Consider the following 14157-nt stretch of genomic DNA (forward strand, 5'->3'; position numbering starts at 1 on the left):
TGTCAGCTAAGCTGATGCCCATTAACTGAAACTATATATGTACGATAAGTTAACGAAGGGTATAATATGAAATAAATATATACTACTATGTATGAAAAGTATACGTATTTTACGTATATTAGATGTAACGTCTAAGTAGTGAACAGAATGTTTGATCATTAGGTTGTATCCGACCAAAATTAAGACATAATTTTTTTACCTTAAATATTCACCATGTATTAAAAACTCTGAAACTAACTTAAAGCAGTGTAGAGCAGAAAACATATTGACCATTTTTTTTTCAAAAACACAATCCTCCCCCCCCCCCCCCCCCCGCCGGTGCCTAAGCAGTAATTAATTAATAATGGATGTATTGACGTCTATGGGAACAAGCAAACTTTTGAAAGTAATAAAAAAAAATCTTTTATTCATAGCTTCATAGCTCATTAAAATAACCACATACATGCGATATAATATGTAGGCATCAGTATATGTTAGTAAGCAAGTGACTCTAATTTCCTTCGATCATTATGAACATAATTTCTGTAAAAGGAAACTCTTGATTATTCGATTCAATTTATATTTGAACGATCACACTTTTAATCAAATAGCTATCAAACGCAGCTAGAATTTCAATCACATCCAATATACCTCCAGGTGCGTAATACATTTAAGCGTCGATTAAACATACAATAAATAAAGTCTTTTCCGTGAGAAATGTTTAATGAGTCGATTTTATGTGCGATCAATCTGGGTGTTTCATTTAAAGACAACATCTAAATACGTTGCATGATTTCCTTTATCCCTGTCCAAAGAAGGCGTAATACATTCGACTACAACATCATCATATGAAGATGATGACTTACTTGTATTTTCATTTAGTCTATCGTCTTTCCTCTCCTCAAGTATGATTTCATCTGAATCCAAAATTTCTATGTACGAATGCCGCTGTGGATCTTTAATGCTCACTCTACCAGTTTCCGAACTAATAGGCTCCAAGTAAGTTTCCAAAATCGACTCAACATTTGTCATTGGTTCAATATATTGTTCAGTCTTATGTCTGTCTCTTTTGTTTGTTTTCAGGGGTAACGGTAAAGTATTGAGCAAGACAGATTTAGGTCCTTGAAAATCTTCTCCTGGCGACACATCTATCATTTCTAAGCATCGATCAATGTCCTCATACTCTGACTCAACTTGCTGATAAACATGTAATTTTTCTTTACCCTGATTCAAACTGCTATACTGCTTTTTATCATTCGCACTTGGTCTCAATGCCAAATCGCTTGGTAAGTTCATTTCAATCTGTTCTTGATTTTTTCCTCTTGAAATCATTCTTTGTGCTGATTTTGATTTCGAACGAAGTTGTAGAATGATAACAATCAGTAGAATTGCTAACACTATCCCCACTCCAAACAGTAAATAATTACTGTTAAACATTTCTGTTGTAGTTGTGAAATCAGTTACAGACAGAGCAACTGTTGGTTCATTTGTTGAATACACAACTTTTGAGCTAGTTATAAATGCTGGTGATGTTGTATGCGATGTTTTCTTTTCTTTAAGAGTAAAGGGTGTTTTGGGTATCAATGATGTAGATAATACTTCTTCCGTTGTTATTTGTGTCCTATTCAGATTAAGCTCCTCGTTACCTAATTATTGTAAAAGCAATATATTTTCTTATTGCCGTATTTTTTTTTTTTATAATTTATACAATAACACATTATTTTTTAATCCTGAATTGAGTGAATTTTATTTTTTTTCTGATCCATTTGATTGCAAAGGAAAACTCTAAAGACTTAACAGTCAAATAAGCTAATAAGTTACTGAATATCTTTCCATTTCTTTTTCTGCAGAGACTTTTGGTATGATAAATCGTAAATGAGTATATGAACGTTTTAAACAAAACGTACACTTTTTAATTAAATTTGCGTTTTTTTAAATGATAAACAATCTTTTACTTCATACATGATCCTACAATATATCTACCATTTTTTTTTCAACTAAATTGCCATGACATTTCTAACGTATCTTACTGAGACCCTAGGCTCAAAAATATGGCAAGTTATATTTACAATATCCTCTGTTCTTTACATGAAAATAGATAGGAAAATATTAGTGTCTGCTTGCACATTGACTGTCAGTTGTCCTTGACCTCACTGTGTGGCCATTAATTAAAGCTTCTCCTCTAGAGTCAACTAGGATTCACGGTAACTCGAAAACTTGGCCTATTGCAACTTTTATTTTAAAAAGATGAACATGGGTTGATTTTTAGATACATAAAATATGACTTAAGGATATACGATCCTCAGCCAGGAAGGATAACTCTTTAATTTATAATTTAATTAAAAAAGTCTTAAAATAAAGCTTGAAAATGAAATTTTTCCATGCAACAATTTTCATTGTATGCCTCTACGTATGATTCAATGTTCTTTAAAGTTTTAACAAGCGGTATTAAAAAATGTGACATTTGTACCTCATAAAATTAAGTTAACCTTGCATATTTAAAAAAAATCAAATTTCTTTTAATTTAGCCTTAGTTACCCATGTTTGTAAGCATGATTTGAAATTAGAAGTGATTTACGGTGTTTTTTTGAAAGGAAACACTTCATACACTATGCATTATGAAACGATGGAAGTAACTAGGTGAAAGTAAAGTACTAAATAAGTGTAGCATTCAAGCAATTTTCCTTAAAAGCCTGGATACCTATGATTTTTATTCCTAAAATGTATTTCTTGATCAATTATCAATTAAAAAAAATTAAGTAGGTAGTTTAAATCGCATTTCCTGGAAAAAATATTTCAGATTTACTAATTTTCCCTATATAATATGATTAAATTTAAAGATGACGTTTAAAGAAATACCGTGGGTAAAAATATTTTAATTTGAGAATATAGAGACATCTTTGTGAGTATTTTCAATTACTCAGTGCCTGATTTTCAGAATCTGAGGACCGGATAACCTTAAATGGTAATTCAATTCATTTTTTATTCTGTGGTATTGTTAGCATTTCGCATATTTGTAATCTGAATCAGAAACGTTATATCAATCTGCTGTGATTTGCTCTATAAAGGTAAAGTTTAACCTGTAACTGTGACGACTGATGTACTTTGACGAGAACACCCCGTGACATGGTTACAGTCTTCAGCAGAACAGGGACACTGTCCACCGCAGTCCACCCCGAAGCTGCCACTTGGACACGGAATTTCACAAGAATCCCCATAATATCCTGGCGCACAAACTAAATTAAAAGCAGGCTCAGGTGATTTTAAATACACTACACGATGATACATGAAATAAAAGCAGAAAAAATATTACTGTGTATTTATGAGACCTAATCAATCATCGAGGAAAAAATAATATAAACAAGAAATTTAAGATCTCAATAAATACTGCTTCCTTTGTAGCAAGTTCTGAAATATTTTTAAATAGACGAGTAGTAACGGACATATGACGCAGTGACAAAAATGTAAAAAAAAAATAGTATATTTTAAAGGATGAAGTCTCACGATTGCAATTTCCTTTATCGTCTTTGTAATAATTAGCACAACAAGAGACAGTCCCTGTCAAGTTTCTGTAAAAAAAAAATTAAGAAATAAATTATTACAACCTTCTATGATTATTATTATGCATTGATTATATAATAAAGAATACCTTCTCAGTTATTTCGATTGATTCTTCATTTAAAATACAGTGTCCTACTCAAGTTCATACAATCGTTCCTTCTAAAAAGAATCATATATAAATTTATTTTTTGTCCTATTTTGGGCTTATAACAAAGGGTTATAAATTAATATAATATATGACAATCACCTGTTAAATACTAAAATAATAATCACAAATCAGCAATAGGGCAAAGGATGGACATCTATTTAAAGACACAAATGATCACTATTACAAAAACGGAGTACATTTCCTCTGAGACTTATTACTGATTCAACAATATGAGTGAGGAAGTCGAAATCAGATATTGACCTATATTTAAATCAAATTGTGCGTAAATATATTAGTAGCATTTTTTGATAAATTATAGTGATACCCCCCCCCCCCGTTAAAAAGTTCCTGATACATGATCATTTTCAATAATTGCACAATCAGTAGGTTATTTTCAATTTCCGTTCGTTATTTTTTTCGTATGGAATTGATAAGGCGTCGTTTTTAATTAATAATATAAATTTTTACCTGTGCAGGGTGCAGATTTCCTTACTTTCAATGAAGAAATCGAGATGCGTTGAGAATAATACTAAAACGGTGAAAATATTATAAAATAAATACATTGCTGATACTGCTTCTATGAGGTTCTGCTTTTATGATATCACATACAGGAAGAAAAGTTATTCATCTATACTGCGTATGAATATTTGTTTTCTTCATTAAATGGAGCAGGAAATGAGAGCTAATTCTGCAATTTATTAGCAACATCCTGTCTTTATTTTTTTAGATTACATAAAGGGAAACCAAACTAAAAATAGGTAAATAAAAACATTTTGACAAATGCAATATAGTGTTGCATATTTTCGTTTTTGTTTTTTCTATCGGCACATTCCTCGGAAATGAAAATTCTGTTTGATATTTTATGTGTTGATTATCGTCACTCTTTTTTATATTTTTACACATATAGATATGCAAAGAATGATTCTCTATTAAGTCATTTCTTTTTGTTTTACGCCGAAAATAACGGGGAGAAATCCGTTGACAACCCAATGTGTGAATAATGAGGTAATAATTACATGTAGTATGATTATCATGAAGAAGCATTTAAACAAACATTCCAATAAAATTAACGTATGTTTATCTAATTAATATGAATTGTCTCACCTGTCTTTTGTTGAAAATTATACATATGTTTCCTGAGGTACAAGTAAATTTTATATTTTTTTTTATATAAAATGCCAGTTTAACCAATTTCATTCTTGATAACATTATATTCAGACATATAAAATGTAAATCATTAAGAATCTCAGAGAATTGATTCGGTTCAAATGGATAAATCTTTTTGTCTTCAATGCACAACACTCAATAGTTATCAATATACACATGCTACATGCGTAAACTTGAATGTAATTATGTTCCCCAAACGTAGTTGGGGAACAAATTGTTAAGGTCTTCCTCTCAGGCGGAAGACCTTCTACTGATTCTGATGGTTAAGATTATTAAGGTCTTCCGCTCAGGCGGAAGACCTTCTACTGATTCTGATGGTTAAGATTATTCCCAATTAGTCTTTTTTTTTTCTTCCTAGACGCCAACTTTGAGACCTCGTAACTCGCTTATTTCTGAACGGATTTCGCTCAAATTTTCAGAGTTTATGGACGTTACAAAACTCAATTAAAATGTTTTCATACATTTCAAAATTTCCCTTCCGCTTTCGAGTTATTTCCCTTTAAGTGAAAATTTGGTACTGTTCGTTTCCAGACAAAGGCTCAGAAACGACAAAAGCTGGAGCAGAATGTCTACTGCATTTAAATACTAGAAGAATTGAAGTTGTGCACATCAGTTTTTCTTTTTCGATTTCTGCGCTCCAAACGGTGCTAGATAGGGGTCAAAAATGAGAATGCCTAAAAGCGCCAAATTTTACATATATTTCCTTGTGTATATTTTAAACTAAAAATAATTTGTTAAGACATATTACACAAATATTGTGCATAATTTTAAGATCTATCATTTGACATCATTAAAAAGGGGCTGGCCCCTCAAATTAGGGGTCAAGGGAGCATGAAAGTTTTTGCATTATAACTCAAAACGGTAAATATTTCGATATGGTTATCGATTTGAAATGGGTCTTTAACATCTTCTTGATCTCATGAAAACGTTATTTTGTTCGAATCTTGTGTTATTGAATGAGCAGCAAACTTTATGTACAGGTAACTGATTAATTTTATACGGCAAGTGAAGAATTCTTTATGCGTACGCGTATAACACGTATAACTGAAATAAACTGGATAAGAATAATATACTTAACAAAACTGAATGTTAAACTTTGTTGAAATAAAGTTTTTAACGTATTCTCTAGCTGGATGTCATACAGATTATTCAGAAACAACTTTCTCCTTGTATTTAGTTTGAATTACAAGACGGGAGATAGGAAAAATACTTATCATCTCTCATTCGATTGATACTCAATGTTGCATTATTTATAAAAAAAAATCAAGCTTAAAATAATTCACTGTCATTTTATTTTATTCATGCATCGTGAATTTTCGTCGGACCTTGACTGCTTTGTTTACAGTTGTGCAACCTGTTTATCGATCGCACATGCATTGACCTACATACATTCCGGAGGTCAACATAACCACTCTTTGATTTTTACGCGAGTCCCAGAGTTATCTAAAACGATGCTAGTCATCGATTTACTCAGTTTAAAATCAAGAATTTGTTATTTGCGTAAATGGTAAGAATATTTCTAGACACAAATATAAAGGTTTTCTTGAACATGTACGAGTATTTAAAGATAAAATGTCTGATTCTATTCTTTGACGAATGAATAAGAGGCGCTGCGATTTTGCTCAGGTACAGATGATTTCTCTGGACGAGTCCATCGGTTACACTGAAAGGTGACGCAGGATGACCTATCGATAACTCTGCCAATTTTGATAGTGATTGTAATTGCACATGTACATAAATTAATGTTTGAATTCTACCCTTGTGAAGTCCATTATAGTTTCGTTATTTAAAGAATCGGGGATATCACTACTGCAACTTAATTGTTTTTAATTTGAACGGATGATTCTATATTATTGGAAAGGTACACATTTTTTAGGCACCGTCGTCTCCCTCTGAACTTTGAAGTAATTGCAATCGTTATATGTATACGGGCCTATATCAAGTTATTCTAATTGTTGCTTAATTTATTTCAGAAAAAATTGCGATGTTGATTACAAATAAACATGACAAATGCACACAGTATATTGTAAGTGGAAGTGACGTTTTCAATTCTCATGAAAATCGAAAATAAAATTAGTAACTTTGAGCTTTGCATAATTTGCTACATAACTTATCATTTTATTTTTCCAAATGATATGCTCATAAATTTCTTCTATTTCCTCAAATAAAAAGCTAGAATATCACAATGACACGATTTTATGTGCATGTACATGATATTAACTAAACTACATGCTGTTTTACACAGAAGCTAGAGCACCCAACATGAGATTTAAGACTACGAGAAAAAAAAAAGAATAATTAGAAATTCCTCTAACAAATGCAAAATTTCTTTCTGTAATTTCATACAAATATTCCAAGCCTTTCTTTCGTGTTTATTGGACTAAAAGAGATTAAATTATTAAATTTCCTCTCATTGCAATACGTAACCCCCTGAAATGATACAATGCTTTCCTTCAGAGTCGAGAATGGCAGGTCAGGGCTGGTGTTGGAATCCATGATTACTCCATAACCTATTTTAATATTAACCAAAAATCATACGCGATATTGTTTTTAATTCGCAGGTTGTCAAATAAATTTAAGAAAAGGTCGGCAGAGATGAGTATGCCTCACTAAACTTTTTTATTCATAAACTTTTTAATTTCTAGAGTGTACAATCGAGCATCGAAGTGTGTACATGTACTACATGTACTATTTTTTTTTGGGGGGGGGGTACCAGTTTTCGCTGCATTTGATTTCCTGAATTGGTAGTTGGGCCGAAGTGTACACAAGGTATTACATCAGGAATATACAAAGATGTATTACGAGTCAAACTGTGTACGAGTTAATCATAAATGTGCACCAGAAGTTATCCCCCTTTTCAAACCAGCAAATTGTTGAAACTAGACGCTTTTTTCTACACTAAGTAATCAAAGGCCATCACGTCCACAGAACCGAAATTATGCCACCAGTTAGAACGTCAATGACCAAAAGAGCGTCCAGGAAGCGGAGGGAGACTATAGGAACCCCATCGAGAGGCAGAGGGCACCGGTGCAGGCAAAGCACTAGGCCCAGGACAAATCTCTCGCCAACACGCCGGGCCCCGGCCGAGGCAACAGGCGCCGAAGGAATTCCCGCACTTCCTCTGCCATCCGATACTATACAACCGAGGTTGACACCACAAATAGAACAAAGCATCCCTGGAATCCCCAGTGGAAGCGGTGAGTCAAATTCAAATTTTTCAAGTCAACCACTACAAGATATCAGTTGTTATGATTCCGTAGGTTCACACGTCCCTCAGAAAATTAAAAAACAAATATGGGAGTGCAAATTGATAGATCTCTCACTGCTTACTAAAACAGCTTGTGAATTACAAGATAATGAATCACAAGGGGACATACAAATCAAAGAAGGGCGGCTATGCATTGTGAAACCTAAAACAAATACCATTCTCACAATCGATAAGTGGACATCAGCTTTTATTATATTTACAAGCATAATGTTGGAGAAATTTCCAACACGGGCTCAAGAACTACTCAAGTATCTCAGAGATATCAGAATCGCTGCTACTAGGTCAAATAATTGGTTTAAATATGACGAGCAATTTCGTTTAAAAATGGCCAACCAGCCCCAGTTGTCATGGGGTCAAATTAATCAGGAATTTTGGCTTTTGTACATATCTAACAAGGACGAAACTATTCAAACGTATAATCGAACCTCTTCTCAAAGTCAAAGTTCTTACCCAAGCAATCCAAACCGTACTTTGGAATTTTATTGTAATCATTTTAACAAGGGAGTAAGTTGCCCTTTCTTCCCTAAGTGCAAGTACAGACATGCATGCAGCAGGTGCAAAGCTAACCACCCAAGTATCCGGTGTTCAAAGTAATGGTTCAATATATTCTTTGGGTACAACACTAATCAAGTTACATTTGTACAAAATTTATGTAAATATTTAGTTGGATACTCTGATTGTGAATTCATATTCCAGGGTTTAAGTATGGTTTTAATCTTCAATATTTGGGCCTCAGGACAACCCACAATTCTTCTAACCTCCCTAGCCTCAAGGCTAATACAGTAATAGCTGAAAGTAAAATTCAAAAAGAACTAGCATTAAAACGAGTCGCAGCCCCCCCCCCTTTTTTTTTTCTTCACCAACCATTTCACAGAAGAAGGGTAACAAAGAACATAAAAGCTGACCTCACGGTATGGAAAACTTTTTTGCAATCTTACAATGGCATATCAGTTATATTTACCCAGCCCTGGATTCACAATTCAGCTTTTTCACAGATATCTCAGGGGGGGTTGGTTTTGGAGGGTTTGGTATCTACTTTAGCAAATGTTTAGGGGGAAATGGGCTTATGGGGTCTGGCCAAGCCTTTGGGTTGAACTAAGTATTACTAGGGACATGACTTTCCTGGAACTTTTCCCCGTCGTAGTCGCTATTAAATTATGGCAGAGCCACCTTGCCAAGTCTAGACTTGTCTTTCATTAATTTCCAAATTATTTGGCCAGAACCAGTGCAACAGCTTGTGAATTTTATTGGTTCCCTCTCACTTAGTTACTAATAGTTAGTAATATGTCATACAGAACAGTATCACTGTACCTAAATGCAATCTCATACATACACAAAATACATGGCTTTCAGGACACACACACAAACAAGTTTCATAGTTTCTAAAACCCTGGAAGGGCTGCGTAGATCAGTAGGTACAAACAAAGACAAAAGAACCCCTATTTTCATTTGAGCTTTTTCACAAAAATTATTATCCATTCCCTGCCCAATGTTTGCAATTCTGGATATGAATCCACTCTCTTTTCAGCAGCATTTACTCTTACATTTAATGGTTCCTAAGAGTGAGTGAAACACTGGCACTCAATTTCTCAGACATTACAATAAAGAATCGAAACCTTTGCCAGATCACTATTCAAAGGTCTAAAACGGACCAAACTGGTCAATCTGTTATATAAATAGTAGATATCGCCTCTCATACTGAATCCACTATCGCCCAATCACAATCTTAAATAATTTTTTTCTTTGTTTTTTGCTTTTAAGGGAGGGTTTACAAAGAAATGACAAGCTCCTTACACATCTAAATGCTAAGCCACTTACAAAGTATCAGTTTCAAGTCATTTTACAAAAAGCATTACAATTCTTTGGGGTCACCGGGCACTTTAGGTCACACAGTTTCAGAATCGGCATGGCAACCGAGCTTGCCAAACAAGGACTCTCGGATACTGAAATAAAAGCAAAAGGAAGGTGGCGATCAACTTCATATTTAACTTACATTAGGAGACAGTAAAGTTGTTCCCCGTTATTGTAGCATTTACTAACTCTACCAAAGATTTTTCAGGTACCCCAACCATTTGGATAATGGGATCATCAATTCCATTCTGGGCAGGCCATCATGCTGCAACCTACCGATCAGGGGGAAGTAACCTTAATTTACCTGCCACAATTACTTGGTTAGGGCATAGGGGTATGCATTGGTATCAGTTAGACAAGGCAGTTTCTGATTATTTACTTCAGTATTCTCCACCCAAATTTCTATTGATACACCTTGGATCTAATGATTTAAGTACACCAGATTTAACAAGCATTAAACTTATTCATCAAATACAGTGCAGCCTGTATCGCTATAACGCACTTTTTCCAAGTACCACTTTAATCTTTTCCTCAATGTTACCTAAGCTGTACTGGCATGGTGCCTCTCCAACAGCAAGTGCAAAAATTAACAAGAAACAGCTCAAAGTTAACAAGTCTATCAAAAAGTTTATAACTACTGAAGTAAATGGCTGTTACATAAACAATTACTCAACCATTAAAATCTCGGAAATACAATTGTCCAGGCATGATGGTACCCATTTGTCAAAAACTGAACTTGAGGTTTACCTTAATAACCTGCAGTCTGCTCTACACATGTTTTTAAACAAGAGAACCAATGTATATCCTCCAAATTAACTCAATGTTTTATTTCAAGTACTTAATTTTTGTGGGGGGACATAGTGTCTATGTCCTGTGGCGGGGACTGGGGGATACTTTTGTGTATGTTGGGATCAAGTGGCCCCATAACCTGGTTGTCTCCCCACCCTGCCTCAAAGCAGGGGGGCGTTTTGGTATGTGATACATAAGTACATGTAGCACATAAGTTGTCTAAAGTAACATGATATGGTAACATCCGTGGTTCATGGCCTGTCATGGCTGGTTCCACCTCCACCTCGCACAAGCGGGGGGAGGCCACAGTCTGGTAAAGTAAATGGGTACACCAGGTGGCGCTGGAGACAGGGAGAAGGGCAGTCCCGCATTCACTGGTCCAGAACGTGGTGACCGTTCGGATCGGGCACTTGTGCTTACACTCGGCCCCCCATGTGCCCATTGTTAATTTGGTACATTTGTAGGTATCCCCCGTCCCCCACAAAAAATTGCGGCCTTTTATCTCCAATTACGTTGATTGTAACAAATGTGAGATTTTGTGCTAAAAGTATCAATAATAAAGTGATAAACTTAATACATGTGTTATCATTACAGGTGTTTACATGATTGGATGGGTCTGATCTGAGTTGTCTGTATGTCTGTTATCTTAGTAGGGGATGGACTCCGAAGCAAAGCGCTTGTGCTGCAAACGCATTGTAGGAGGGTAGTACACTAAGCGGAAAGTTGTGTAAAGGGATCATACTCCCTGTATCTATAATTAATCAAGATTATTTGATTTTATATCAAATAGTAAATAATTAATTTAGGACAGGGTTTTTAATGTTTGGTAGTTGGGCCGAAGTGTACACAAGGTATTACATCAGGAATATACAAAGATGTATTACGAGTCAAACTGTGTACGAGTTAATCATAAATGTGCACCGGAAGTTATCCCCCTTTTCAAACCAGCAAATTGTTGAAACCAGACGCTTTTTTCCCAGCCCACCCACCCCTGTAATTATTAGTTGAAAGGTCATTGCTTATCATAATTTAAGAGTTTTTCCTTTCTGCTGTGTTTTGTTTTATCTTGCAGGACACTGGAACGTGGACCCATGGGGATACCATGCACCCATCAGTGTAGGAAAGTGTGAGAAGCGCAGAGCCTTTGACCATCAAGGACTAATTACACGCTTTCACCAGTTTATCAGACTTTCTAGCGCATGTAGTGTAAATTAACTACCATGAACACTTTCATAACAGGGGAAGCCTGGTTAATTATAAATGGGGAAAATCATATTTGGGAAATTATCCTTTAACCCTTTATTGTCGCAATTCCGGGATGGGGGGCGGGGACTGGGGGATAACTTTGTGTATGTTGGGATCAAGTGGCCCCATAACCTGGTTGTCTCCCCACCCTGCCTCAAAGCAGGGGGGCGTTTTGGTATGTGATACATAAGTACATGTAGCACATAAGTTGTCTAAAGTAACATGATATGGTAACATCCGTGGTTCATGGCCTGTCATGGCTGGTTCCACCTCCACCTCGCACAAGCGGGGGGAGGCCACAGTCTGGTAAAGTAAATGAGTACACCAGGTGGCGCTGGAGACAGGGAGAAGGGCAGTCCCGCATTCACTGGTCCAGAACGTGGTGACCGTTCGGATCGGGCACTTGTGCTTACACTCGGCCCCCCATGTGCCCATTGTTAATTTGGTACATTTGTAGGTATCCCCCGTCCCCCACAAAAAATTGCGGCCTTTTTATCTCCAATTACGTTGATTGTAACAAATGTGTGTTTTTGTGCTAAAAGTATCAATAATAAAGTGATAAACTTAATACATGTGTTATCATTACAGGTGTTTACATGATTGGATGGGTCTGATCTGAGTTGTCTGTATGTCTGTTATCTTAGTAGGGGATGGACTCCGAAGCAAAGCGCTTGTGCTGCAAACGCATTGTAGGAGGGTAGTACACTAAGCGGAAAGTTGTGTAAAGGGATCATACTCCCTGTATCTATAATTAATAGAATATAATTGGTGACAGTAGCACAAATGATTTATAAAACGAAAGTCAAGCAATAAAACGTTAAAGTTTATATTTTGAAAAATAAATCAAGCCAAGTCTCATAAAACAAAGACAGGTTGAACCGCTGACACATGGACATACAAACAAACGTTTTGGTAACTCGGAATAGTCCAGAGTAAAACTATATTTTCTTGATGACGGAATGTCCAGTACATCTAATGTTCATGTCCGGGATAGCTCACGGCAGTTTCATCACACATACGCAATTATCATACAAGTCGAACGCTCTGAGGTTGAGGAGTGACACTAATTCCTAATATAAATACTGAGTATCAAATTCCTTTTAACTGTCTTAACTTAACTTGATAGGTAAATAATTTTAGCATATGTTAAAAATAAGCATTAGAAATAATTCGTTTCATAAAATTCAATTCTGTTACATTTCAAATGAATTTGTAAAATTAACTTTATGACAATTGGCATGCTGCAGATCTGTAGCTCGCTAGCTGTTCTAAAAAAATTGAGATGGATCACCAGAGAGCTACAGTGCCATCCACATTATCTCAAGTTCAGGATCAGAAGGACTATTAAAAACGGTTGTAAGGAATGTTTAACTGTAGAAAAGTTTAAGGAATGTGTTAGAGACACACGGTAAATAATATTTTTAGATTCAAGCAGTTGAAAAACACGGATATTGAATATAGCTTCAGTGCAATTTTTTCTAATATTTTCTAGTTTTTTATTCTTCGTATTTCTCAATTTATCATGTTCAAATAACGTGTATTTATTTTTATTAGGGCACATTAAACCTTATTTGTCAACCAGTCTGACAGTGTCCATCTGTCACGAGAACTTTAAACTTGATAATAACTATTGAATGAGTTGAAATAGGACTTTCATATTTCACATGTGCATAATTTGTGACATCTGATTCTCAAATATACTGTGATTTTTAACTCCGTGACCTTGATCTTGACCTACTTAAAAAATAACATTGCTTTAAATTGACCATAACTATTGAAAGCTTTCATTTTATAAACATGTACATGTAATACCTGTGTCAACGCCTTTGAAAATTCATTATGATTTTTGACCCTTTGACCTTGAAGTTTGACCCACTTTTCAAAAACATTAACCATAGTCATACCTTTTGAGAGAAAAGAGATCGATTAGGGCTTTTATTTTACCACTGTGTATTACCTGTAACAACATTTTTTTAAATACCGATACGCTGATTTTGACAACGTGACCTTGAGGCTTGACTTACTTTTCACAATTTTAATCTTGATCATAACTTTTGAATGAGAAGAGATAGGGTTTTCGTATTACACAAAAATCAAATGTATGTAACCTGTGATAAAATCATTTCAAATACTAGCATATAATGAACTT

General features: G+C 35.0%; 2 protein-coding genes across 3 annotated transcripts; one reads left to right on the plus strand and one right to left on the minus strand.

Annotated features, from left to right (window-relative positions):
• Window positions 1–660: 660 nt before the first annotated feature.
• On the minus strand, window positions 661–3519 carry LOC134230985 (uncharacterized). The gene is made up of 3 exons (XM_062712853.1): window positions 3484–3519; window positions 3060–3215; window positions 661–1625 (listed from the first exon to the last, which is right to left on the minus strand). Exon 3 carries the CDS (start codon window positions 1414–1416, stop codon window positions 739–741), a length of 678 nt encoding a protein of 225 aa, XP_062568837.1. The 5' UTR covers window positions 1417–1625; window positions 3060–3215; window positions 3484–3519; the 3' UTR covers window positions 661–738.
• A 4196-nt stretch (window positions 3520–7715) lies between these two features.
• Window positions 7716–12740, plus strand: LOC134230987 (uncharacterized). 2 transcript variants are annotated; one of them, XM_062712856.1, is made up of 2 exons: window positions 7716–8052; window positions 11836–12740. In XM_062712856.1, exons 1-2 carry the CDS (start codon window positions 7794–7796, stop codon window positions 11976–11978), a joined length of 402 nt encoding a protein of 133 aa, XP_062568840.1. In that variant the 5' UTR covers window positions 7716–7793; the 3' UTR covers window positions 11979–12740. The 2 variants fall into 2 exon arrangements, with proteins under 2 accessions (XP_062568840.1, XP_062568839.1); XM_062712855.1 differs by lacking the exon at window positions 11836–12740 and adding an exon at window positions 10183–11772.
• Window positions 12741–14157: the final 1417 nt, after the last annotated feature.

The sequence above is a fragment of the Saccostrea cucullata genome, unplaced genomic scaffold, assembly GCF_032062105.1.
Source record: "Saccostrea cucullata isolate Sc308-1 unplaced genomic scaffold, CSIRO_AGI_Scuc_v1 ctg4443, whole genome shotgun sequence".
In the NCBI taxonomy this organism is placed as follows: Eukaryota; Metazoa; Mollusca; class Bivalvia; order Ostreida; family Ostreidae; genus Saccostrea; species Saccostrea cuccullata.

Excerpts from the sequence above, each read along its gene's own strand:
- LOC134230987 (XM_062712855.1), top strand. The coding sequence starts at position 7,794 with ATGCCACCAGTTAGAACGTCAATGACCAAAAGAGCGTCCAGGAAGCGG. Across the intron at positions 8,053-10,182 it reads TGGAATCCCCAGTGGAAGCG|GTACCCCAACCATTTGGATA; the intron begins GTGAGTCAAATT and ends AAGATTTTTCAG.
- LOC134230985 (XM_062712853.1), bottom strand. The coding sequence starts at position 1,416 with ATGTTTAACAGTAATTATTTACTGTTTGGAGTGGGGATAGTGTTAGCA.